We start from the raw sequence: 27,830 nt of genomic DNA, 5'->3' as shown, positions 1-27,830 counted from the left end.
AAATGGACAACGGAAACCATAGGAATGTAGCCTTTCCATTTTCCAGCTTGAGATGAGAAGGAGTGCAGACTTTCAGTACCTTGAGTATCCTTTTCATTGCAATCAAATGCCCCGCTCTTGTCTTAGAAAATACTAGCTTTTGAGTTGAGTCCCCCATCCACGGAGTAGGGCAACTATAGCGCAATTCCGTTGACCCTCTTTCGGGATTCTCCCGCGGAAAATGGTAACCTTAACAGCATATAGTTATGTGTTGGTTGGCCGGTAAGATGGGGAGACTTCGGTATTATGATGTGAGTAAGGATTTGATGTTTACTGTCAATACTTGTACCTTTGTCTGCCCTACTTGACGGTTTTTGTTTGTTGTGTATACAAAAACTTTTCAATAAAAATTGATTTAAAAAAAAAAAAAAAAGAAAATACTAGCTTTTCCACATACCTGTTGTCAATCTGTCTATACTGTTACTACTGAAATCCCACTAATACTGGGCTATGCCTATCCTGCTGTTACGGAAATGTTACAGGGGTCTGTCGATACCGTTACTACTGAAATGTAACTGATACTGTGCTCTGCCTATACTGCAGCTACTGAAATGTAACTGGAGTCCGTCTATACTGTAACTACGGAAGTGTTAATAGGGTCTCCCTAGACTTCTGCAACATAACTGTTAGTGGGGTGTGCGTATACCTTAGCTACAGGAGTATTACAGGGGTCGGTGCATACTATGGGTGCACTAAGTGATCCCATCGCGGTGTTCCACGTACATGGCCCAAAGAAAATTTACCCAGTCTGACTGGGGCATGCAGTGTGGGCCAAAGCCCACCTGTATTTTATCTGACATTACCTCAGCTGTGCAGGGCAATGCAATGGGATTTATTTATGTACCGCCGGTGGCTTCCTGGGACCCACCCATGCTATCGGTCCACACGGAGTTGTACCTGCCTGTGACTATTTATAAAAAAACCCATAATGACTGGAGCATGCAGTGTGGGCCGAAGCCCACCTGTATTTAATCTGACATTAGCTCTGCTGTCCAGGGCACTGCAATGGGATATATTTATGTACCGCCGGTGGGTTCCAGGGAACCACCCATGCTGTGGGTCCACAGGGACTTCACATTAGGGATTTGTACCTGCCTGTGTCTATGTATTGAAAACCCCGGTCTGACTGGGGCATGCAGTGTGGGCCAAAGCCCACCTGTATTTTATCTGATGTTTACCTCAGCTGTGCAGGGCAATGCAATGGGATTTATTTATGTACCGCCGTTGGCTTCCTGGGACCCACCCATGCTGTCGGTCCACACGGAGTTGTACCTGCCTGTGTCTACTTATAAAGAACCCCAGTCTGACTGTGGCATGCAGTGTGGGCCGAAGCCCACCTGTATTTAATCTGATGTTAGCTCTGCTGTCCAGGGCACTGCAATGGGATATATTTATGTACCGCCGGTGGGTTCCAGGGAGCCACCCATGCTGTGGGTCCACAGGGACTTCACATTAGGGATTTGTACCTCCCTGTGTCTATGTATTAAAAACCCCGGTCTGACTGGGGCATGCAGTGTGGGCCAAAGCCCACCTGTATTTTATCTGACGTTACCTCAGCTGTGCAGGGCAATGCAATGGGATTTATTTATGTACTGCCGGTGGCTTCCTGGGACCCACCCATGCTGACGGTCCACACAGACTTCACATTAGGGAGTGATACCTGCCTGTGTCGACTTATAAAAAACCCCAGTCTGACTGGGGTATGCAGTGTGGGCCGAAGCACACCTGTATTTAATCTGACGTTAGCTCTGCTGTCCAGGGCACTGCAATGGGATATATTTATGTACTGCCGGTGGGTTCCAGGGAGCCACCCATGCTGTCGGTCCACAGGGACTTCACATAGGGGATTTGTACCTGCCAGTGTCTATGTATTAAAAACCCCAGTCAGACTGGGGCATGCAGTGTGGGCCAAAGCCCACCTGCATTTTATGTGACGTTATCTTAGCTATGCAGGGCAATGCAATGGGATTTATTTATGTACCGCTGGTGGCTTCCTGGGACCCACCCATGCTGTCGGTCCACACGGAGTTGTACCTGCCTGTGTCTACTTATAAAGAACCCCAGTCTGACTGGGGCATGCAGTTTGGGCCGAAGCCCCCCTGTATTTAATCTGACGTTAGCTCTGCTGTCCAGGGCACTGCAATGGGATATATTTATGTACCGCCGGTGGGTTCCAGAGAGCCACCCATGCTGTCGGTCCACATGGACTTCACATAGGGGATTTGTACATGCCTGTGTCTGTGTATTAAAAACCCCAGTCAGACTGGGGCATGCAGTGTGGGCCGAAGCCCACCTGCATTTTATCTGACGTTACCTCAGCTGTGCAGGGCAATGCAATGGGATTTATTTATGTACCGCCGGTGGCTTCCTGGGACCCACCCATGCTGTCGGTCCACACGGAGTTGTACCTGCCTGTGTCTACTTATAAAGAACCCCAGTCTGACTGTAGCATGCAGTGTGGGCCGAAGCCCACCTGTATTTAATCTGACGTTAGCTCTGCTGTCCAGGGCACTGCAATGGAATATATTTATGTACCGCCGGTGGGTTCCAGGGAGCCACCCATGCTGTGGGTCCACAGGGACTTCACATTAGGGATTTGTACCTCCCTGTGTCTGTGTATTAAAAACCCCAGTCAGACTGGGGCATGCAGTGTGGGCCGAAGCCCACCTGCATTTTATCTGACGTTACCTCAGCTGTGCAGGGCAATGAAATGGGATTTATTTATGTACCGCCGGTGGCTTCCTGGGACCCACCCATGCTGTCGGTCCACACGGAGTTGTACCTGCCTGTGACTATTTATAAAAAACCCATAATGACTGGAGCATGCAGTGTGGGCCGAAGCCCACCTGTATTTCATCTGACGTTAGCTCTACTATCCGGGGCACTGCATTGGGACAAACTACAGGAGCAATGCAGCGCTAATGAGAAGTGCACAGCTACGCTAGCATTGTCCGCTGTAGGCCCGCGATTGCTGAGGGTTTGTGCAGAGGCCTATGTCCTGGGTGCAGTGAAAGTCCGCTTCCTGCCTAGGATTGCTGAAGCTGTGGGCCGAGGCCTTTGTCATGAGCGCGGTGCAAGTCTGCCATGTTTAGCCGCTCAGATCAATTTTTTGTTCATGTCTTGGGTTTCCTAGGACCCACCTATGCTGTTGGTGCAAACTTAGTTCCCATCGCGGTGTTTGACCTGTCTGGCACAAAGACACTGACTGACTTGGTTAGGGGACAGAGCGCAGATGGCTTTCCCCTTGCAGTGTCGATTCAGCTATGCGACACCTTGACAGAATGAATACTGTGTGGCACATGGATTCCCCATTGCTATGCCCACGTTTGCAGCTCCTGACGGAGGTGGCACAGGATTGGATTTCTCATTGCTTCTGTACAGCATTGTGGGCTATAGCCCCGCCCCTTTTAAAGAGGGTCGCTGCCTGGTCCTGCCAACCTTCTGCAGTCTATGCCTCCGGTACCTCCTGATCGCAGACACACTTATAAATAGACAAGAGGGTGGTGTGGCTATGCAGCCAGCGTGTGGCATGGGGGCAGCTGAAGGCTGCGCAGGGACACTTTGGTGAGCGCTGTGGACGCTGGGTCGTGCGGGGGGGTTGGGCAGCATGTAACCCAGGAGAAGAGGCAGCGGTGTGTCCCGCAGGCAGTGCTTGTGCTTAGTTGGAGGTAGTGTGGTGCTTAGCTAAGGTGTGCCTTACTAATGAGGGTTTGTCCGAAGTAAAAATTGTTAGGGGGAGGGCCCACTCTTGCCGCTATTGTGGCTTAATAGTGGGACCTGGGAACCTGAAATGCAGCCCAGCATGTTGCCCCTCGCCTGCCCTATCCGTTTCTGTGTCGTTTCCATCACTTTCTTGGGTTTTCCAGATTTTCACCAATGAAAACCTTAGCGGAGCATGGGTGATATACAAAAACGCACGAATTGCCCATTGACTTCAATGGGATTCGTTACTCGAAACGAACCCTCGAGCATCGCGGAAAGTTCGACTCGAGCAACGAGCACCCGAGCATTTTGGTGCTCGCTCATCTCTAATCATTTGCACTTCTAAAGCAACGGATGTGTGCATGCACTTGCTCCTCACACAACATCCACTGCATCCCTTTCAGGGCTCAGTCAGACGAGCATTTTTTTCACAGATGTATAGGTTCATGAAACAGCGCTCAGCCAATCAGAGGCAGTGCTTTTAGTAGGCGGGGATTTTTCAAACCCCGGCTAGAAGAAGAGCAGTATGGGGACCTGGAAGAAGATGCTGAAGATGACAGCGCTTCTAAGGTGATGTATATTTTTGTTTCTGCAGCTAGGGTTGATTTACGGGGTAAGGCTTATATTTCAAGCCCCCTCCAACCCCCCTTAAAATAATCGCCTCAGGGGTTGCCTTCATCCCTTTGCTTTTAATGGGGCAGCAGCAGTGCCAGCCCCATTGAAAGCAATGGAATAGCATCACACTTCTCTGCCACAGCTGTACGAACGGGTCCTGTTGGTTGTATAATGAGGACCACTGTTGTTTCTATCCAATGTAGGGGTGCGCTACAGAAGATGGCCTATAGGGGGCAACAAACAATTAGTCTGGTGCCTGAAGCGAGAGGGAAAACACCCACAGGTGGGGTCAGTGGTATAAAAAGGGTGGTTCCTGCTGAAGTGAGAGAGAGAGTGTCTGGCTGAGAGAGCCAGGAAAAACAGCTCAGTGGAGCTGGAGGGCTGTTAGCCCAGAGTGTGTGGCTGAGAAGGCCAGAGGTTTACAGGGAGATGCCCCTAACCTCACCACCACCTGGGAGAGGTGGTGAGACCTCTGCAGGTCTGGGGAACAGACTGGCTGTGCGCAGCAAGAAGTATTATGACAAGTGAGTAATCAGGACCGAGCTATGTGTACTGAGTGCTCAGACAAGCAGGTGTTTATTTCTGTTTTTACTTTATGTTTACTGCAATAAACCCAGGCAAAGCCTGGACTAAAGAACTTTATTGCCTGGTGTCACTGTCTCTGGCCGTGGACGCCCCGGCCGCTACCTTATCCTGATGCTAATCCCTCACACCAACCTGCAGATTTTAACACAAGTGTTCCATTAGTGGTGTACCTCATGCGGCCATCCACTGCTTCTGACGTGCCAAGCAGCCTGATGGAGTGGGTGCAGCAAGTGGCTCTGTTGTAGTGGTCCAGAGGGTCCTCCAGAATTACCACACATCCATGGTCTACCAGTTTACTATTCAAAAGCTACCAGGACTCGTGTCAAGTTATTTCTCACCATTGACTCTTATAGCCCCGGATGAAGTGCTGGCATCATGTGACAAACTACCATTCATTATAAGAAAAATATCTTATGTGTGCCATTGTGCTGCGACCGAGTGGGACACCTTTGCCGCCATTGTTGGGAGAGATTGCACAGCCACCCTTGCCATCCATCTTGCAATCCCTGTGGTCTCCCCCACTTTGGCTCATCTCGCACTAGCGCTGCACTGTGAACCCCAGTAAAAAGTAATTACTTACAGGTGTGGCTACATCAGTACCCCAAGACACTGGAAGCAAAGCAACTCAGTGATGGCTTTGCTTGCGGCTTCTATAAGCGTTACATAAGCACTAATTTAAAATCTGTTAGGGACAATGTTGTTTTGGCAAAGGAAAAACTTTTAAAGGAGGTGTCTTTGGGTTGCTTGGCTAACCCATTTGAGGAACTGTAACTTTAAAACCTGAGAGTGTCACTGTTGGGCCTGCTACCCAAGAAGGAGCTTGAAACGTTCGGGCTAATTCACCATCTTTCCTTACCATATGGGGACTTGGTCAATGATGGAGGCTGCGGTTTCATACATCTATCTTGATAGGGCTGTTTTTTCTGGTTAGGTTAGCATTTCGCCTCCCCCCAGTTCACCCAGACTGTTTTCACTTGTTTGGTTAATTTTTAAAAAGACGTTTTTTTGTTGACATATGTAATTCACTATTTAGATTTTCTTCTGTTGTTGTTCCGCTGAATTTGTCGGTTTTGCCTGTTCTTGTTGCAAATTTTTTGGAGGCTTAAGTCACACTACAACATGTGTATTGGTAACGTCATTAGACTTTCCGCAGGAATGAAGGCAGACTTGCGAGTTTGCCAAATTTCCATCAATCGTTCAACAGGAGCCTTGTTTGTTAGGAGTTGGAGGTGTCCAGATTCGGCGGGTACAAATGGTTTAAGCACAGTCTTAGGCACTCACTGATGCAAGTCTCCCTGGCCAGCTGACTGGTGCAGCAGGGGGTTTGACAAAGGTTTTGATGCTACTTGAACTGTTGCCTGCAGTGGCTATTGATTTATGGGGTGCTGCAATTGCAAATAATTGGATCTGTTTTTGGTCTTGTAATATGGCATTGGTTCAGGTGGTTAATTGTCAGTTTAGTTCGTTGCTTCCAATTTTCGCTTCAGTCTGGCAATTGGTGCTCCGTTGCCTTCAGTTTAATATTTGGTTCAAAGCTAAACATGTTCTGGGTTGTCAAAATTTTGTTGCATCCAATGGCGGACCTGAAGGTGGCCTGTTGCCCAGAATATTTATGGGACCTGGTAGTACTGAAAATGTGAAGCTGATCGATAATTCAGTATTAGAGTCGACATTGATGAGTTATGGCGCAACGAGGGTCCAGTGGCTGCCCTGTGCTGTCGTTATGGTAAGCAGAGGAAGCAGAAAGCGCTGGCCCTAGTGCAGAACTCCACATTGTTATTGCAGGTGCAGCTCACGTTGCATTCAATGGGAACTGCACTGCAGTACCAACCCGGGTCACTGCGCTAGTGTCAGCACTTTCTGCTTCCACAATAGTGGCACTGGGAATCAGCTGATCAGTGGGGATTCTGGCAGCAGGTCCATGCTGATGATCTATTGATGACCAGTCAGTCATCAATCGCGCAAGTTGAAAATGTCCTGGAATATCCCTTTATTGTTTCCTCATTAGTAACTGCTATATTCAGATCAGATCTCACATCAAAAAGCCATATGAGCCAAACTTCTACTGTTTTCTGGTACAAACATGGGCCTACGGTTGTATGTTCATGTCTCATAGAAGTAATATTTCTGCAAATTAAGGAAGTGGTGGGAGTGAAAGTGTTATCAGCCCAGTAATAGACAGTTGGTGTTTTATTCATTCACTCAAGGATCATGTCTTTTATAAAGTGTAGTATGAGTACAAGTGTAATCCGCTATAAGCAGTGATCTGAATCCGCAGGCGGGCTATTGTGTGCTGTTGTGAATCCTGCAGTGATTTTCTGCAATAGTATATTAATGCGTAACTCTCTGAGCAATACAAATGGGATAAATGTCCCCGCTGTAATCAATGAATAGAGCAGCATGAACACGGGCACTGGATAGTCACGGTGTATATATGGAGGTTTCAGAGAAATACTCTTTCTGTGATATTAGAGCTAATTGTGTGCTGTTTTATTTTGCTTTAGTAAATACAGTGTTCATTTCTTAGAGGGTGTATTGTTAGATTTTTTTATATATTTGTTGACAGGTATAACTTTTACATGCTAAAGACTAAAATAGAGTATGAAGTATCTGTAGGCATGACAGATACAAGCAAAAATGCTGCACAAGTTCTCTCTCAAAGGACCCTGCAGCAGCTACATGTTGTGCCTCTATGATATGTAAAACCTCTATGACATGCATGACCTCGATAGTATGTATGACCTTTATGATATGCATAACCTCATGGTATGTATGAACTGTATGATATTTATGAACTGTATGATATTTATGAACTATATGATATGCATGACCTTAATTATATGCATGACCTTAATGATATGTATAACCTCTATGTTTTGTATGACCTCTATGATATACAGGGGGTGGACAAAAATCTGGGAACACTGAACCAAATGCATGTCTTAAGTTACATGAAATTATAAATCATATTTTAGTAAGATATGTAGAGACCAATTTTAAGTGGAGGCAATATGATACAGATGCTGCTGGGCAGATGTGAACATCTGCTGAGCAACAATGTTCCATTGGTCAGGGGTTTGAGCCACTCAGCTGCTGTTACCAGCTGGCTCCCAAAACCTTCTAGAGCAGGACAAGAGGTGAAGTGAACACAAATTTGGTGGAAAAGCTCTCAGCCAAGCAGGGGTCACAAGGATAGTTCAGTGATGATGATTAAAATCCCATGCATTTCATATGGTGTTTCCATATTTTTGTCCATCCCTTGTATATGACCTCTATGGTATTTATTACCTATATTGTATGTATGATCTCTCTAATATTTAAGAACTATTTCTATAGGAGCAACGATTTGGGTTATCAGTCCAACACATCACCAGAAAGGATCACACATAGCTATATCTGTATAGTTGTAAAGGTATTATATAAAGAGTCATGAATGAAAAAAACATTTTTTACATGCCCATCAGTGAACATGCCGGGAAATCAACACCATGTAATGCGAAAAACAAAATTAATCAATAGATGGATCGATACCGCAGCTCCATTGAGAGTAGTTTACAATAGACAGGAAGTCTCTGAATCAAATTACACAATCTGCTCCTCCAGATGCGGTGCACATTATTTTATTTAGTGCTCACAATAAAGCTTTGCCAAATGACAGAAAATAGTAAACTCTGTCTATTGTAATTAGTCATATGACGCAGTAATACTGTGAATTGGGACAAGTGGTGATTTTGGTTGTGCAGATTGTTTAACTACTTGGACATTTCCAATATGTTAAGTTTGTTCTGTAGTTAATAAGGATTTGCAGAGTAAAGGAAAATTACAGTGCATGGCGCAGTTTCTACAGATGAATGAACTCAAAGGCAGGATGAATAAAACCTGACTTCTCTTTATTCAATTACAGCCAGCAAAAAAAAAACCTGTTTCTAGGCATTAGCCTCTTCATCAGTGTGTGCTGGGGGTACACTCACGACTCTAGGCCAGACCTCGGCCACACTGAGCTCTCTGCAACCACCAAGAACCTTCTCTCTCTAACAGTTTGGCAGGAATATGTAGAATCAAAAATGGAAATGAAATCAGAAATGCAAATTGTCATGGAACTTCTCCACTATTTTCTGATGTTTTTTCTTATCAAAGCAAAAACCGTTATAAAATCTCAAACTCCAGTTCACTGACAAGTCACATCTAGAAAACATATCAGCAACAAAGATGCCACATTGCACAGCCAGCACAATGTGGAAACCAACTTGTGAGACACATTCAGTAACTTCATCCGCAATGGTAATTCTGTGACTGTGCTTCCCTAATACAGAGGTCAGTCCTCTTATGATTAATTAATACACTTTTAGAATTGCAAACTATTATCTGATGTGTATTTCTGTCACATTTGAGTCGACTAGTTTGCAGACTTGGACGCGTCTAGTTTCAGATATAAAAACGGAGACAAATCGGTGACTGGTGATATGGATTTTTTACAGATAAAGGAAGAATAACAGAACCAAATATAATAAGATATGGAGGATGCCAAGGACCTGGCGGCCACAACCACCCAAACTGTATTGGTTCCTCAAGCAGAGCAAAAAAGGGTATCCAAAAAGAGTGACCGCAATGCGTGAGAGAGACTGGAGACCAGTCTGAGACTACTAGCGGCTTGTTCTCAAAACACTATACCACTAAAACGTAATAAAACTAAAGTACTAGCCTGACTACAGCACTGTTCCTGATCCCCAGGACAACTGCGACCTACAGAGAGAGTACCTCTGGCACAGCATGCCCAGTTTACAAACTGTATAACCAGTGCCCTTAGTATTTAGGAGCCAATTTATATATGTACTGACTACAACGGATAAGGTTGACTAGGTTAACAGACCACCCAGACATATTGTCAGTGCTGGCACCAGAGGGAGATGTTGCTCCCTCGGCTTCCAGCGGCAAATAACACAGTGCATATGCCACCCAGCGCATCACATGGTCTAGAGTGATCCACTAATGTCACCCATGACCTGTAGAGAACCAAGAAGTCACGTCACAGACGGCATGTGACAATATTTAGCCCGTTGTATTTCAGGTAAGAGATGATTATATTGTGTTATACAGCGACTGCCACCCCTGCAGGAACTGTTTGAAGATTTTATCCAGTTGGCTGTTTTAATCCATGTATACCATTAACTAACAAAATGCTACATAAGGCCGCCTTCACATAACCGTAATTCGCGGCGTGCCACCCATGAGTCACACGCATGGCATGCAGCAAGTACGCAGTGACATTGTGTACTTGCTGCATGTCACCCATCACCATGTACTATCTTGGTGTGTCTGCACATGTAATACACGCATAGAGAGAGCATACTGCCATTTTTCTAGTGTGTGTTTTTAGAACAATTAGTGTGAGCAGCAACATGGCCGCCTATGAAAGATTGTTACAGCGTATTTTCCAAGCAAAACCTGCGCACGGAATGCGCTATACCAAAATGGTCATGTAAGCCAGGCCCTAGGGCTTCACACAACTGTGTTTCTGTAGGTACTTGCGCACTTATCTTAACGCTGTACGCTAAACACAGGAAATAGAACCCATTGTATGCATGCTGCGCACATGGGGGAAAAAAAGTTTTTCCTGCTCTATTTTCCTGTCCCATAAAAGTGTATAGAAGGTGCGAAAATATGCAAGGGGAAGGTGCAGCACTGCACAAAACGCAGGGAAAAGAACACATCTGGGGCTCATTAGGCTTGAAATTGCCATGAAATCCATGGAAAGGATGTGTCACACTAATGTGTGAACTGGCCTTGTGTGCACAAACAGTACAGGCCCATGTGCTGACATGTGTGCAATAGAGATGAGCGAGCATGCTCGGTGAAGGAAATTACTCGCACGTGCATCAGCATTTTCGAGTAACTGCCTGCTCATCCCACAAAAAAAGGGGGGGGGCGACGGGGGAGAGTGGAGGGGGAACGGGGGGAGATCTCTCTCTCCTCTCTCCCCCACGCTCACCGCCGCCACACCCCGAATCTTGGCGGACGAGCAGGTAATTACTTGAAAATGCCAATGCTCGCTCAAGTAATTTCCTTAACCGAGCATGCTCGCTCATCTCTAATGTACAACAAACAGATTTTGTACCTCCTCAAACCTCATTCATGCACAAATACATTGAACGTTTTTGCACACAAGCTGGTATGAAGCCGTCCTTATACTTTATCACACAACGGTCTACCACACTACATGTATAATCCAGAGATGTGCTGGTCTACCACCGCTGTGTCCGGATTCATGCAACTGACAATAAACTTGCATCATCTCTGTGATCTCATCTAACGCAATTATAAGCATTTGCTTTTATTTCTCAAGTCATTTCTTTAAATAAATAATTATGTTGCAAAAATGAGGTAAGAAAGCATCCCAACATCCATGCCAATAGGACACTACAGCGCTGGGCTCGGTCCCTAATAGAATGTTTCTATGCTAACACGTCACCAGTCATTTAAATAGGAGTGTGGAACAGATGGGGACATCAGCTGGACCAGGACTTCCAACTGCACGGAGCTCCACATCAGCACTGGTGAGCAACAAATACTATAGAAAGCTGGGATTTCATACAATCTTACCTGTTTCTCCCATAAAGAATATAGGAGGCCGGTTTTGTAATATCTTGCATTTACAAGTATTTATTTTATCATTATTTTCCTTATATACATAGCTCTTGCATGCTCTGCATCACACTGCAGACGTTCTCATCACTTATAATGGTTTATATGTTTATACATATTCATCTATTTTTTTTTAACAATTTTCAGTTTTGTATAAACAGTATAATTGTTGAATTTCTAATGCATGTAGAGTATGTAAATATTATGATACAATGTATACAATGTATATGCCTGCGCAGATTCCTTATTTTCTTTGGAGACTTGTGATATTTTTATATTTGCTACTTTGGAAATGTATTTTTGAGTCATTTCCGAGAAGACATTTTACTTGAATCATTATGAAGCTTTCATTTTCCTATCAATGGGTTGTTTATAGTAAATGTAGTATATACTTTATTTGTATTATTAGGGAGGGCTAGTCTATGCATTGCATGCTTATCATAAGTTTATATCCTTGTCACATAAAAGTTCAGTATATAATTTACAAGAATACAAATGCTGACAGTTTACTGACTTGTTTCATATGAGCTTTCTCACCAGAGCATCAGATGAGCAGTGTAACTATCATGAGGTGGTAATATTACTTATTCAAGGATATTGAATGGGCCGTACCATATGTGAACACTATATAGAGCAATTGTATGATGCTGTTAAATAGGGTTTTCCAGTAATACCATATATTTTATTTATGTTCAATTGACTCCCATACTAATATATCCAACTACAATAGCTTAAAGATACTGAGCATAGTGATAATAAGCAAAAGTAATAACCAGTGCTCAACCACAAAAGCAATAGACTATGTTCCTCAGTTTTGTACATGAATCATACTTAAAATTGGCTGGCAAACACACGATACCATAACTGTCATTTTTGTACAATACTTTTATTAATTCTTTCCAAAGAATACAGGACTGTAGAAGGAGAAAACATTAAAGCGCAGCCACATTTCTAATATAATTGAGAATAGACCAAGGAATAGATGGTCAAAATAATGCCAAAAAGTCACCCAAATCCCAACCTATCGCAGGATTCATGGGGTGTAGAAGGATGTAACAGTACATTGACATGAATACATGATCAGAGAAAACAAAGGGCCAAGAGGGCAAGGAGAAAGAAGAGAAGGATAGGAGGGGAAGATAAAAAAGAACATTTCATACTGCATCCCTAGCAAGCAGTGGATTTAACCTTAATACAGCATGAAAGTGTTACAAAGTATAATGTACAGAATTATCTATTCTCTGTCTGTGTCTCTGTCTCTTTCTACATTTATGAAAACCGGTCATTTTTTAATATATATTCCATAACTTCTCATCCTGGTAGATTTTCCCCCCCAAAAAGAAGAAACCTTTCAATTATGTCCACAGAATTTGTGTCGCCACTGGATCTCTCAAAAGACACATTGGAACAGCAAAACCAGCACTGTAAGCTTTTAGGTAAAAGTCCTTATTGGTTCTTATGACTTGTAATTCATTATATCCAATGATGAGTCATCCAGTCACCATGTTCACAGTAGACAATGCTTCATCCTCCTGAAACTAAGCAGAAACCAGATATCGCTTACTCTCTGGTAATAGTCCTGCTGCCAGATGGGAAGATAAGAGCTAAGGTTTTTCCTCATGGGATGGAGCATTGTGTGACTGACAAGGCATATTTAAGTAAAAATCTATGTATTATTATTATTGTTACTATTATCATTATTATGTTCATTACAATTTGTTATAATAAATCATACATAGGGGAAAAGTAGGTCTAAATAACAGACCGCATACTGTATGAAAACATAAAGACTTTAAGGGAAAGAAAGAAAGAACAAGGTTAAATAATTTTTTTAATGACAAAATTCACATGATTAGTCAAATCCTATATATGAGTATATTCAGTATGACCTAAGCATATATTCTTAATGTAGATATTGGGGAAGATTTTTTTTAAAACAGGTATTTCATATGTCAGCGTTAAACTGAAGCCTGTTTAATAAATGCATCACATTTATTAAGAGGCTCACGTCTCTTGGCCTCGAGCATCGTTGGCTGTTTTTAAAAAATGAATTATTCTCCTGCTACAAACGGGTGTATATTTGCCATTTTTTGGCTTAAAAAGACTCTCTCAGCTACTTTGATCCCTCTAAGTTATGCTTATAGGGGTTGTGGAGGCCGGACATGTAAGTTTTTTTTATTTGCCTTCCCTGCCATTTCTCCGCTGTCAGTGCCTTGAGCATCACACTAAATAGTCCTTTCATTCTAATCTTAGAATGGGAAAACTACTTAGTGAGTCACATAATCCACCGCAGCAGCCGGTTTCAGCACCAACATTGGGGAAACGTAAGGTAAGTATAAGGACTCAGACGCATGGGTGGCGATCCGCACATATTTGTGAACGGAAAAACACCCGCACCGCGTGCAGACAAAAATCTGCATGACCAGCTCCATTGCCAGCCATATGTTCTTTCTCTGGCAGGTGCGGATTTTCGTCTGCACCTGCTGTGTGGGCGTTTTTCCACGTGGAAATATGCGCAGATCACCGCCCGTGTGACTTAGCCCTAACGCTTACATGCCCGGAGTCAGCTGGTCACCTACTTTGAGCCCATAAGCCTAGCTTATAGAGCTAAAAGTAGCTGGCAAATTTCCTTAAAAATATAATAAATTAGTTGGACTTTTACAATAAGTGGCAAGAAGAGTAAAATGTCACAAATGTAGCTCAAAAATAGCACATGCCAAATGCTTTTAAACACCAAATATTGGCACAAAGTTCATGATAAATCTTCTCAAATGTGTATATTGGCAAATCTGATAGTATACTGTACTTTTTAAACCTTCTTGGACTAAGTAAAGGTTGTGTAGCTAGTGAAGGGATCTAATTGCCATAGGTTGTGTTGGGGGGACCATCAGGTGAATATATGTTTTAATATGTTGTCTTTTCTCACATGTGTTCTATAAGAGTCCTGAGATTAATCACTTTCATTGCAACTACTATTCAAGCCATACAATTAGTGTACTCAGCACGTAATGCTTTAGATGTCACACAGATCATGACGACTGTCCATATGTGATGACACGATGCTCACTTATATAATAATAATGCTAATGATTCTTAGAATCTAATGCTCTTCACTTAGCTCGTTTGATCAGTTGTCAATTGAATAGTGGAACCCCAATGGAGACCAGAGAGACCTAATTATAAGACAAAGGGATCCAACATTATTTGACAATTAAACCTTCATATTGGTCATGACTTCAGAAACAACAGAATCCATGACACTGGTGTGAACAGCGCCCATGAAAAACATTTTTTTTGTATACAATCTAGAGGAAAATTCTTAGTGTATAATATTACCTAATATTCTTTTGGCTGCATGTCAAGCTGCACTGGGTGGAGGGGTTGAGCCATGTATTTAGCTTAGTGTTGGGTGTCATTAGTGCTGGAGAAGCCATGAAAGGCTGACATAGAAGGGCAATGCTGAAATATTAGATCAGAATGCTACTACTAGAGCATGAAGATATATGAGACGGGAGGAGGCGACCACTAGCTACAATGTTACTGCAGCTTGAATAAATAACATCTTACAATTTATTAGACCCCTGATGACATTTTTGGACAAATGGAAATGCATAGGGTCTTTTAGTAATGTATTAGTATTAAGATATAGGAAGTTATCATCTGGCTTCCTGCTATCTAGAAGTGAATTACAGTAGCTATTCTGTCTAATGGAAGGATAGTTTGTGCTTATTTCAGTGCATGAAACATAAGAGACGCTGAGTTCTATAAACAAATATTTTAACAGTAAAGATCACGTTTTCAGTCTTTACTCTCTTACCATATTTATCTTGTGAGACAACCTATCAATATGTATTGGGATTCTCAGTGAATATATTATCTGCTCATTTTTAGTTTCATATCCATCCTTAACGATACAATCTTTCAATTATTCCAGATGAGCTGTCTGAGCAACTGATGAGGAACTGTGATATTCAGGTGAAAGTGAGAAAAGCTAAAACTATTCCTGCTTCTCAGAACAATGAAGAGGATCAAAAACAACCTCGGAGAAAAGATACACCGGCCCTAAACAAGCCACCATTTATTCCAGGCAAGGGCGCTAACACTAAACCTAGACATGGATCTTGTCCCCACTTTTTGTTAGTCTGCAAGGTTTTTCTGCTTATTCCTAAAAGAGTCTTATTTTTTCCTGGGGTTAATCTCCTACTGATCTGTTCCATATTCATGTGGGGAACAGCCGAGGGGCAAGGCTTAGCTAAATGGGTGTGACTTAAAGGAGAAACAGACTGAGGGGGAGGCTCCTGCTGCAGCCAATGTTCTTAGAGCCAGGAGCAGGATGGAGCAGGAAAGGGGAATTCCCTGGCTCAACGGTTCCATCTTATAATGGAACCGAATAGTACCAAACGGACCCCACTGACTCCACTCAGCTGCCTGGCAATTTTAATGTAAGAAAGAGCACTACATGCAGTGCTATTTCTTCTGGTATTTTGGGTCGGATCTGTTCCTGAGGTTGTAACACACATGTGAAGGCAGCCTTATACATACAATTCCTATATTTAATGTTCCTTAGGAATTAAAATTCAGTTCAAAGGAAACATATCAGCATGTCCCCAATCCAATAAGGTGTGCTTTGTGGCCCCTATCTGACAGATATGGGTAAAGGGCCAGGCTTCCTAGAATATTACATATACTATTACCAAAGGACATGATGGCTTTTGGTGGGATACAATCATATATTGCCTACACGGTCAAGAGCATGTGATCTCTCTAAAGCTACTGGTCTATTTTTTGATATTTTTGATTGGTAACACTAAGACCTTATAACAGGTTAATGTGTTTTTAGATTTTTCAGAGCTATTATTGAAAAGGTTTGATGAAGTGGAAAAGCAACAAAAGAATACGCAGATTCCCTCTGTCACGAATAAAGATCTAGACTTGAGGAAACCAAAGAGGAAAGACACCCCTGCGCTGAACACGTCCCCACCACTCCCAGGTACAATCAGTACGACCAGTCGGTGTATTCATGTGATTAGTCTACAGCAGTCTGTGTACAGTGTCTAATTATTGGATGGGATTTTTGAGCCAGTGATGGAGAACAAGTACTGGTACTCTCGCCCAGTTGTCAAATATTGCTCGGTCCATGTTGGCATGCAGTTGCTCCTTGCCCCCTTCTCCCTTTTCCTCCCTCTGTTTTTCTTGTTGTACCGATCCACATGCAGAGCGGAGGAAGTACCCTGCAAGTGCAGTTTGTGGTATTTAAAAAACAGTGGATGGGGAAAGATGAGAGGGAGCAGCGTTGTCCATTCTCGCCTCTGCAATGCCAAATGGTAGCAGTCCATCTAATCCCCCTGTTGGGGATGAGTCTACAAGCTGCACAGACACTTGGCCATGCAGCCTAAAGACAAGGCTAATCCACTTTTGATCTAAGCACCTTGTGACTGCTGTCCAGGCTAGATGAGTACCCCTTACCACTATACTAGTAGATACAAGCATACCCACTAACAGCTTCCCAAAATGTCAGGGATGCTGAAAAGAAAGGCAGGAGGCAAAATGTACACAATTTAATAGCAAAGTCAATCTATTTCAGTTAATATATGCAAGATGTTTTTGGAATCTGTGAGAAAAAGAATTGTGGCATGTAGCATAATGCAGTGTACTGTACTAGGCAGATAGTCTTCCCTAGTAGCATTTCCTCCACGGGAAATCCAATGCCTGCAGAGGTATCATATGGTTGTATGTGGTGGCACATGGAGTACAAGTACCTTACAGACCCATAGGAACATTATGTTCTACTATACAGACTTCATGCACATGGCAGTATGAAAAGTCAGTTGCAAACTACACCCTAGATGGATGTGCAAGCTAAGAATTGTTTGGCAATTGACAGCCGAACCATAGCGGCCCTCAGATAGATGAGCCCACAGGTCTCCATCCACACTATAATGCTTACTACATCCTCCATATGGCATCGGCAGCATCTCCACCTCTCTTGATTTTCTCCACTCAGAACCCCAGAGGGGAGGAGACTGAGCTGGGAGCCACGGAGGAGGATTTCTTACCATATAGGAGAAGCTGACACTGCTGTATGAAGGATATAATAAGATCAGGTTTTATCCAAGGCCAATGTACTCTTTACAAAACTGCCCAATATATTTTACAAGCATAAGAAAAGCTGTATTCACCTCCCCTGCAGCTCCCGATCCCTGCTGCTCTTTGATTGTGGGTACAGGTAGACATTGATGACATTAGCAGTACCAGGACCCTATGATAGCTGTGATCACATGGCATGGTGTTGGGATTTCTCCTCTCTGCACATGGAAGTGAAGAGCAGTGGGCATCAGGAGCTTCAGGGGAGAGTAAGGCCTCCTGCACACGGGCGGAAATCCCGCGGTGGGATTTCCGCCACTGAAAGCCTGCATAGGAGTGCATTACAATACGCACTCCTAGGCAGACGGCCGCGGTTTGGCCGCGCGAAATCTCGCCGACGGATCCGACCTGCCCGTCTGCAGGCGGCCTTAGTATGGTGTTGGGGGTCAAAACCAGACCGTTCAGTTGATGCTGTCTGCTTCCGAATTAGTCTTAAATCATGCAAGTATACTTGGAGGAATTCTATGGACTCCACACCGTATGTGTTAACCAAAGAAATGCCTATTTAAGCCACAATGTATTCAATCTTTATACAGTCCTACGAAGCAAGTGGCTTTATGCCAGATACAATTAAAATTAATAAGCACATACATTGATTTAAAACATCTCGGCCTCTTATCAGTATGTCTTCCTCTGTGTAGGTGTAATCAGGAGGTACATTCCTGTAAGCTTGTTGCAAGCTTCTACTAAAATTGTTTAGAGATGAGAACAGGACATAAACCTAGTGTTTATCCAATTAATATTTCCAGGTGGGTCATTATAATTGAAATCTAACATCTTTCTCAAGTGAAAGTTGAAATTAATACAGATATATATATGTATTAAAGCAGACAAGCAAAGAGACAAAATGGAGTCTCTGTAGTCTATTTTTAAAGCATCAGCCCTTACACGTATAAGCTTAAACCTTTAGCAGAAGAAGACGCAAATTATAAACACATAAGTATTCTGTGACATACACTTATCATTCTCTATTTAAAGGCATAAACCTGAATTAACCCCCCACATCCCCCCGTTTGGACATAGGGTCCACCATCATGCCGGCTCCTGCCAGGTTCCCTAGAGTCATGTGGTGGTCGCAAAGTTCATCTGGGTTAAAGTTTAGCAAAAGCCTTTTCACTACAACGTGTGGTACAAGACATGATTAACTTTAACCCCTTCCCGCTCCAGGACGTACCGTTACGTCCCGGGAGCCTGGTACTTCCCGCAAAAGGACGTACCAGTACGTCCTGGAGATAGCACGGGATCACATAAGATCCCGTGCTATCCCGCAGCGGGAGCCGGCTGTCAGTCACAGCCGGCGTCCCGCTCCAACAGAGGGGGGACATCGGAGATGCGCCCGCCGCTGTTAACCCCTTCCCTGCCGCGATCTAAGTAGATCGCGGCAGGGAAAGAGTTCACAGAGGGATCGCGATCCCTGTGTGTCTCCGGCCGGAACTCGCGATGTTATCGCGAGAGCCCGGCCTGTCACCATGGCAACAGGACGCCAGACACTGGCGTCCTGTATTGCCTGTGCCTATAATCGCTGTACAAGCGATAAGGCATGGCAGAGCAGTAGCTCTGCCATGCCTTATGACAGCGATCATAGGCACAGTGATGTAAGTCCCTCAGAGGGACTCAAATAGTATAAAAAAAAAGAAAAGAAAAGTGTAAAAAAAGAAAAATGTAAAAAAAACCCTTTTTTATGCTTTTTCTAATATTAGCATAAAAAAAGGGAAAAAAAACTAAAACCCCACATATTGGATATTGACGCGTCCGTAACGACGTGTACAAAAAGTTGAACATGCTTTTTATTTTGTACGACAAAAAGCGTAAAAAAAAACGCTAAAAAACAGAGGCCAAATGCTAATTTTTAGCATTTTGCCTCACAAAAAATGCAACAAAAGTGATCAAAAAAGCCGTACATTTCCCAAAATGGTACCAATAAAAACTACAGCTTGTCTCGCAAAAAATAAGCCCTGAAAGAGCTCCGTACATAGAAAAATAAAAAAGTTACATGACTTTGAATGCAGCTATAGAGAAAAAAAAAAGATTTCCAAAAAAAAGGGGGTTTTATTGCAAAAAAGTGTAAAAACCTAAAAAAAATATAACAATTTTGGTATCGTTGTTACCATACCGACCCACAGAAAAAATTTAGTGTCATTTATGCTGCATGATTAACGCTGTAAAAAAAAAAAAAAAATCTATGGCAGAATTGATGCGTTTTCTCTCCCTGTTATCATAAAAAAAAAAAAAAAAAAATTACGATAGTCTATATACCCAAAAGTGGCACTGATAAAAACTACAGATCGCCACACAAAAAACAAGCCCTTATACGGCCGCGTCCACGGAAAAATAAAAAAGTTATGGCTTTTGAAAAATGGAGATGGAAAAATACCAAAAAATCGCTTGGTCCTCAACGCCAAAATAGGCCGTGTCATTAAGGGGTTAAAGCAATACGTATATATGACGAGCAAAATCATCACTACTTTAAGCATACTTTGTAATATTCCCGTGAACCACCCTCCTAAACCAGAGAACCAATTGGCAGGGTTCAAAGAACTAAATGTGTTACCCCACCAGCTATCTCTGGTTTCTGAGTTTTCATTTGTCCATGCAAGCAGTTTTTTTCGATGGAACAGGAACAGCCAAGAAAGGAAAACTAGTGGCACCAGGTGTGTGTACAAGTCCAACAGTCTTTCACCTGTGAGGTGTTCAGTCCATCTACCAGTATTTGGTGGTGTCTAACAAAGTGGTTCTGGGCATTGTCATTTTGCACCCTCTCATAAGGGCGAAGCATGGGGTGAGGAGTCCAAAAAGTCCATCAATAAACAAAATGTCCTTAGTGAGGAGTCCAAAAAGTCCATCAATAAACAAAATGTCCTTAGTGAGGAGTCCAAAAAGTCCATCAATAAACAAAATGTCCTTAGTGAGGAGTCCAAAAAGTCCATCAATAAACAAAATTTCCTTAGTGAGGAGTCCAAAAGTCCATCAATAAACAATGTCCTTAGTGAGGAGTCCAAAAAGTCCATCAATAAACAAAATGTCCTTCTCATGGGGGGGGGGGGGGGGGCAAAGTAGGGCGTGAAAAGTCCCATTAGTCCCAAGACAAGCAACAGTTCCTTCAACTTTTACCGAAGTAGGTGTGGTCAGCAGGACTTGATAGGGCCCCTTGAATCTGGGCCCTAGGGATTTCCAGACACGCCTCTTTACGACCACCCAGTCTACAGGTTGTAGGGAGTGAGATCCCTTTAAGTTGTCTGGGTCTGGAATGGGAGAAAAATACTAGATTCTGGGTTATTGTTAGTTGGTCACACAGGTGCTCTACATCTCTGCAGATTACCTCATTCATGAGCTCCTGTGTGATTACCTGCTTATTTACTTTGGTAACAGGGTAGGTCTCCGACCTGAAAAGAAATCAACAACAACAAGCACATATTCATACTTCCCAACAAGTGGGAGCTGAATGTAGTCAATTTGCAATCCCTGAAATGGGTAGAGTGGTCTAGGCAAGTGTTATGTGGCAAATTTACTTCTGCCCTGTTGCTTACGGCAAAGATCATGCAAAATTTGGACAAATGATGCAGCGGCTACAGAGAACCCAGGTGTCACCCATTCTTGTTCAGTGTCGACATCATTGCTTTTTTTGATAGGTGTGTCTTTCCGTGCATCAGCTGGGCCATCATGGGGGACAGGGACCTTTGTAGGCTGTCCTGCTGACTGTTCGCCATACGCCGTCCTATTTCTGCTCTCCCATATTTAGTCCATTTGTCTTTTTCTTCCTTGCTGGCTTGTAACTGTAAAGTCTTTAGCATATCAAAGTCCAAAGTTGCTATCAAAGTCCAAAGTTGCTATCAAAGTCCAAAGTTGCTATCAAAGTCCAAAGTTGCTATCAAAGTCCAAAGTTGCTATCAAAGTCCAAAGTTGCTATCAAAGTCCAAAGTTGCTATCAAAGTCCAAAGTTGCTATCAAAGTCCAAAGTTGCTATCAAAGTCCAAAGTTGCTATCAAAGTCCAAAGTTGCTATCAAAGTCCAAAGTTGCTATCAAAGTCCAAAGTTGCTATCAAAGTCCAAAGTTGCTATCAAAGTCCAAAGTTGCTATCAAAGTCCAAAGTTGCTATCAAAGTCCAAAGTTGCTATCAAAGTCCAAAGTTGCTATCAAAGTCCAAAGTCATTGTTAAATTCTTCTTTTCTTCCATGGCTTGAGGGCCGCTGCCTTTGCTGTGTGGTCTGTGATGGCATTGCCTCTTGTTTCTCTGGTGTAGGAATTGGTGTGAGCTTTCCACTTTGTCAGGTAGAAGTAAGTAGGGCCTCCGTGAGACTCTGCACCGCTGCACCATTCTTAATTGGCTGTCCTACTGAGGTAACAAGCTGTCTGGCCTTCCATGTTGGGCCGTAATCATGAGCTATGCCAAATGCATACCGGGAGTCAGTGTAAATGTTTGCCGTCTTACCTTCTACCACTCTACACGCCTCAGTGAGGGCCTTCAGCTCCGCTTCTTGTCCTGAGACATGCGGAGGCAGAGCTTCTGCTTTTAGGACATCTTGTTGTGTGACCACTGCATATCCAGTGTGGAGTCGTCCATCACCTTGGTACCATCTATAAAAAAGCAACTCAAAATATGCATTGTTAACAAGGGGCTTCAGTAACCTTTATTATGGCCACCTGTTCTGGCAACATGATGGCTTCCATTAGTAAACTTACAGCTTTTCTATTCTTGATGGAGGAAACGCAAAAGGCTTAGTGATGCATTGAGGTAACTATTTGGGTCAGGAGTACATAAAAAAAGTACATCATCAACATATTACAAGAGGGTGGTGCCCTCGGGAATTGGCCAGGCGTCTAATATCAGCTTCATGCATCTGGTGAACTGGTTTTGGGCTATTCTGTGCCACTTATGGCAGCACTGTCCAACAGTACTGCTTTCCTCTGAAAATAAATGCAAACAAACACTGACAGTCTGACTGGCCCTTTAAAGTCTTTCTCTTTAACGGGGAACAAAAGGGGTATTGGATGGGAAGACACATTCCTTAAGGGCTTTAAGTTAACATAAAGAAGAGACAGTGTCTGCAATTGCATCTTCCTGGACATGTGCCAGGGGGTACTGACGGACCAAGGGGGCTAAGAGCTTGTTCCTCTGTGTGCGTAAGAGTGAGGACAGGGAGAGGTGTTGCTTGGTCTGCTGCCATCCGACAGAAGGTCGGGTGACTTTCAGACCCGGGGTGTATACGAGCCTCACCGGACGGGTGAAGTTTGATACAACATCCCAAGGGTCCCATCACATCAGTTCCCAATATGCTTTCAGGACCTTCCAGCACAAGGAAGTGTGTGAGGCATCGCGACCCTTTAAACATTACCTAAAGCGGTTCAGTTTCTGCCAGCTGAATTGGCATTCCTGAAACCCCTTGCACCGATTACTGCTAGACAATCAGGCTGGTATTCTATTTCAAAAAGATCAGAATCTTGTTGCAAAAAGAGAGAGAGGAAAAAAAAAAATAAAATGTAAAAATAGCTGACCTGCAATACCTCGATCACCTATGTCTTCCCTCCCCCCCCCCCCCCCCCTTTGAACTAGGGTACTTAATTGAAAGAGTAACCGGGTTCAAGGTAGTAGCAACAGTGAAAAGAATGACAAGAACACATTGTAGCTGTATTTGACGGGCCAGAAATAAGTGCTTGGGTTGCACTTGCGTGTATATGCTCCGGGTGTCATGGGGGGTGAGGACCACTAGGGGGTAGTTCAATACCAACTCCGAAGATTTGTCAACCATTGCCTGTACTGCTGCCACCGCACAAACACATGAGGGAGCTCCTCGAGCCACTGGATACAGCCTCATGGAGTAGTATCCAAGTGGCCGTGGTTGTCCCCTGTGCTTTTGTGTCAATACTGTTGTCACCTGGCCAGAAAATTCAGTACAGAAAAGAATAAAGGATAAAGTGTAAAAGGGTGAGAAATGAGCTTCAGGGGTGAGAGAGAGAAAAGAATGATTGAAAGGCAGTCATAGAGTAGTTGCATAAGAGCGGAAACAGAGTGGACCCATGGGCGGCAGTATGAAACAAGGCCGAGAAAGGTGCGGAGTTTGGCAGCAGGTGTAAGTACAGGTATGGCCGTTTGCGCGTTTCTTCTACACAACATTCTCTCAGAGACAGTATAATTGTGGTTTGTTGGCAGGCTTCCAAATTATCAGCACACAACGCCTACATCACACGTTTTACATTCATTACAGTCTGAACACGGGTCATTAACTCTCATCCGTTCATGCGGTCAAGTCTCATTCAAATGTTAGTAAGAGTTCACACAGGACGTAACGCGTATGATACAACTGTCCTCATCTTGCAAACAAATGCATTCAATCACTCCCACCTCCCCCTGGAATCAGTCAAACTTTAACTGTTTGTCCAAAAAAAAGAAAAAAGGAACACACATTTTGCAATCATGCACACGTCCAACCAATCACAGAACTGACATTTACATAAAAAGCAAAAATATACCTTAAAATCCCTACATATATTTTCTATTTTTAAAACCATATCATTCACGTAATTCATTCAACGTCTGTCTTTCTTCTATGACTTTGAATTTTACCTCTCTAGGAAACAGATTTTTGGAAAGCAGCCAGAACATTCAGACTCTAACAACATTAACCCCTAGTAATTATAAGAGGTATATTTCTCTGCACAGACTATCAAACACAGAGGGCAGCGGGAATAGTTAAACACATTAAAAAAAAAAGACAAAGACTAAAACGTATAACAAAGATTAGATTACATGACATCAAGACAAACAATATTGGTTATTTGTCACATAATTAAGATCTCATATTTCCTGTGAATTTTGAGACAGGATTTGTAGCCCCAGTGTCTATAAGGAAGGGCACTTCCTCACCTCATGTAGAAGCAGGCTCAAATGTCTGAGTGCCTCTGTCCTTTGTTTCCACGGTAGAGATACTGGGGCGGGATTGCCGGGACTTCATTGGGACGGATTCGGGCGACACGGCGTTGTCGCTGGGAGTGGCGCCCTGATCCGTCTCCTGGTCACGGGATCCTTTGGGATAAGGGCAATTCTTGGCCAGGGGGCCTACCTTGCAGCAATTATAACACTTGCGTGTTCCTCTGTTGGGTCTGTCCTGGAGCTGCACCTTCCCCTCCTGGTTGCTATAGTATTTAACCGCCACTGCAGGGCGCTTCTCATCCATAGCAAACCCTACTGCCTTTTTATACAAGTCCCTGGGCTCGGCTTGTCGCCAGTCGGGGGTACATGCTTTTATTTTATCTGCCAATGATGGGCCAATGCCTTGCATGAACGCGTCCCTAGCCTTCGTTTCCAGCCTACCAAAATAACATTCAATGGTTTCATTCTTTTCCCATCTACACATAGTTAAAGCCATTTGTCTTCGTAAAGGGTTTTGTTGTCCGCACCTGGGACAATCCCAGTAAGGTTTCCCTTTTTCTAGACCGGCATCTCTGATCTCCTGCATGTGCTTTTCCTCGTACTGTTGCCAGAACTCATAGTTAAAGGTTCCCGCCGTTTTACCTATCTGTTTATATATTTTATAGGCTTGCCTACAGATGTCCTTCCCTTCCCCCAATCTTATTATCTCAATGGGTGTCAGAAAAGTCTGAGACCCCATTCTAACTATGGACTTACCTCTCGATTTACCACTATTGTCCCTACTGCCGAGTCCGCAACTGGCAGGATACTATGGACTTTTAAGTCCCTTCTGCCTACGTCTGCAACGGGGCAGGATATTTGAGGGCCCTCCTGCCAAGTATTGGCAGGATATTTCTTCTTCTGCAAGTCCGCAACTGGCAGAAATACTTTTGGACTTTTTAGTTCCTTCTGCCACGTCCTCAACGGGCAGGATATTTATTATCTTCTGCGAGTCCGCAACTGGCAGAAATACTTTTGGACTTTTCAGTCCCTTCTGCCACGTCCGCAACGGGCAGGATATTCGCAATCTATATTACGAATATATTACTACTATACTTACGGGGATAGAGGAAGGACCACGGCTTGCCTTGCTGGGCGGCTTTTAGTAATCTTATTACAAATTACAGCTAACATTATGAGTCCGGCAAAAAAAACTAATTTCTACAGCACACAGCAGACAGCATGGCAATATACACACAAGGCTTCTTCCGTCTAGCACGGTTACTAAGAACACCGTAAATAACAGGTAGAAGTGTCCTATAAACATGCAGCAACTAACCGTCTGTCGACACGTGACTGAAGTCCGGGGAACCCAGATCTAGAGTGGTAAGTCAAGGGCTTACCTTACACCGGTGTTTTGTAGATCTGGGGTCCCGTGGCCTCTAGTCCGGCTGGTCGGCAGGCAGGGTCGTCAGGTATCGGCTGCAGGTAAGGAGTTAACTTCTGCCCCTCGTTGGAGCGCCAAGTATTGTTGGGGGTCAAAACCAGACCGTTCAGCTGATGCTGTCTGCTTCCGAATTAGTCTTAAATCATGCAAGTATACTTGGAGGAATTCTATGGACTCCACACCGTATGTGTTAACCAAAGAAATGCCTATTTAATCCACAATGTAGTCAATCTTTATACAGTCCTACGAAGCAAGTGGCTTTATGCCAGATACAATTAAAATTAATAAGCACATACATTGATTTAAAACATCTCGGCCTCTTATCAGTATGTCTTCCTCTGTGTAGGTGTAATCGGGAGGTACATTCCTGTAAGCTTGTTGCAAGCTTCTACTAAAATTGTTTAGAGATGAGAACAGGACATAAACCTAGTGTTTATCCAATTAATATTTCCAGGTGGGTCATTATAATTGAAATCTAACATCTTTCTCAAGTGAAAGTTGAAATTAATACAGATATATATATGTATTAAAGCAGACAAGCAAAGAGACAAAATGGAGTCTCTGTAGTCTATTTTTATAGCGTCAGCCCTTACACGTATAAGCTTAAACCTTTAGCATAAGAAGACGCAAATTATAAACACATAAGTATTCTGTGAAATACACTTATCATTCTCTATTTAAAGGCATAAACCTGAATTAACCCCCCACAATTGGTTTTTCTTATGCTTGTATGTTTTGTTAAGTTTGTTTTATGTTTGGGTAAGTGGTGGATATATCTTAAAGCTTGTGCCCCCGATCTTTTAGACTCTGGCGAAGACTCTGGCTGCTAATGCTGCGTTGATGGATCATTTACGAGATGCAGCTGAAAGAGGTGGATGAGACGCAGCGAGAGGCTTTGAATTGGAGTTGTATGTATGTGTGTGCAGCGTGTGGGCATCTAGCAGATCTTTTTTTACCAAGGCCCATGAGATTTTACCTATGTCCTTCTATGCGCCTATAGTTTAGCCCTTTGGGGATGACAAACAGTACTCATAAGTATTCATGAAGTATAATTATTAACCTCTTAATGACAACGGATGAAGGTTTTTGTCCTGGGCGTGTTGTACAAAGAGCAACAGGGCGTAAACTTACGTCCTATTTTTAAAGTGTCACTGCTGTAATGATTGCAGCATAACTGTAATGATGGCGGCTGACATCATTAACAGCCAATCCCTACTACCGCTTGGGGACCAATCACAGCTGTCCTGCCCCAGTGATCACTGATTGGTCAGTTAGTGCTGACTGACCAATTGAGACTTTGTACTGTTTACATTGTAATCTCTCTCCACTCATTGCAGTGTATTATTGGCGGTTGGAAAGAGAACATTAATAGAGATGAGGGAGCACACTCTGTTAAGGCAGTTACTCGAGCGAGCATCGCTCTTCTCTAGTAACTGCATTCTTGTCCAAACAGGCTCGGGGGGGGGGGGGGGGGCCGGCGGAGGGGAGCAGGGGAGAGTGGGGGGTAGAGTCCATGTGTCACTGGCCTTAGGCTGCCTTCACGCTTGCGATAAAATCGCGTGTTGAGAGGGTGTGAAAACACAGATTTTAATTCACATCTGTCATGTTTCCACTTATGTGATATTGCAATATTTAGAAATTGCTGCCTGCCCTGTCTTTCTGCATTTTGCGTTTTTTTGGGGGGGGGGTTTGCCCATGTTTCCTCATGAAGCCTTCGTATTATCGCATTGCAAAACATGACTTGTGATGTTTGTACAATGCACTTTTAACATTAGAAATTCATATTATCTATCAAGCGAGAAAAGTTC

At 43.4% G+C, this 27,830-nt stretch overlaps 1 protein-coding gene across 3 annotated transcripts in view; it reads left to right on the top strand.

Moving 5' to 3' along the window:
- The first annotated feature begins 4,773 nt into the window (after positions 1–4,773).
- Positions 4,774–27,830, top strand: part of PPP1R17 (protein phosphatase 1 regulatory subunit 17) — a 37,474-nt gene continuing 14,417 nt past the window's right edge. The window contains exons 1-4 of one of the 3 annotated variants that reach the window (XM_066584893.1): positions 4,774–4,880; positions 12,907–13,019; positions 15,518–15,670; positions 16,424–16,573. In XM_066584893.1, coding sequence (XP_066440990.1) covers positions 4,786–4,880; positions 12,907–13,019; positions 15,518–15,670; positions 16,424–16,573 — 511 coding nt within the window. In that variant the 5' untranslated portion in view covers positions 4,774–4,785. Of the gene's footprint in view, positions 4,881–11,456; positions 11,496–12,906; positions 13,020–15,517; positions 15,671–16,423; positions 16,574–27,830 lie in introns of those variants that run through there. The other 2 variants (XM_066584894.1, XM_066584895.1) reach the window with 2 other exon arrangements.

Source organism: Eleutherodactylus coqui, chromosome 12 (assembly GCF_035609145.1).
Source record: "Eleutherodactylus coqui strain aEleCoq1 chromosome 12, aEleCoq1.hap1, whole genome shotgun sequence".
NCBI classification, from domain to species: Eukaryota; Metazoa; Chordata; class Amphibia; order Anura; family Eleutherodactylidae; genus Eleutherodactylus; species Eleutherodactylus coqui.
This window is presented reverse-complemented; position numbering and strand designations above follow the sequence as displayed.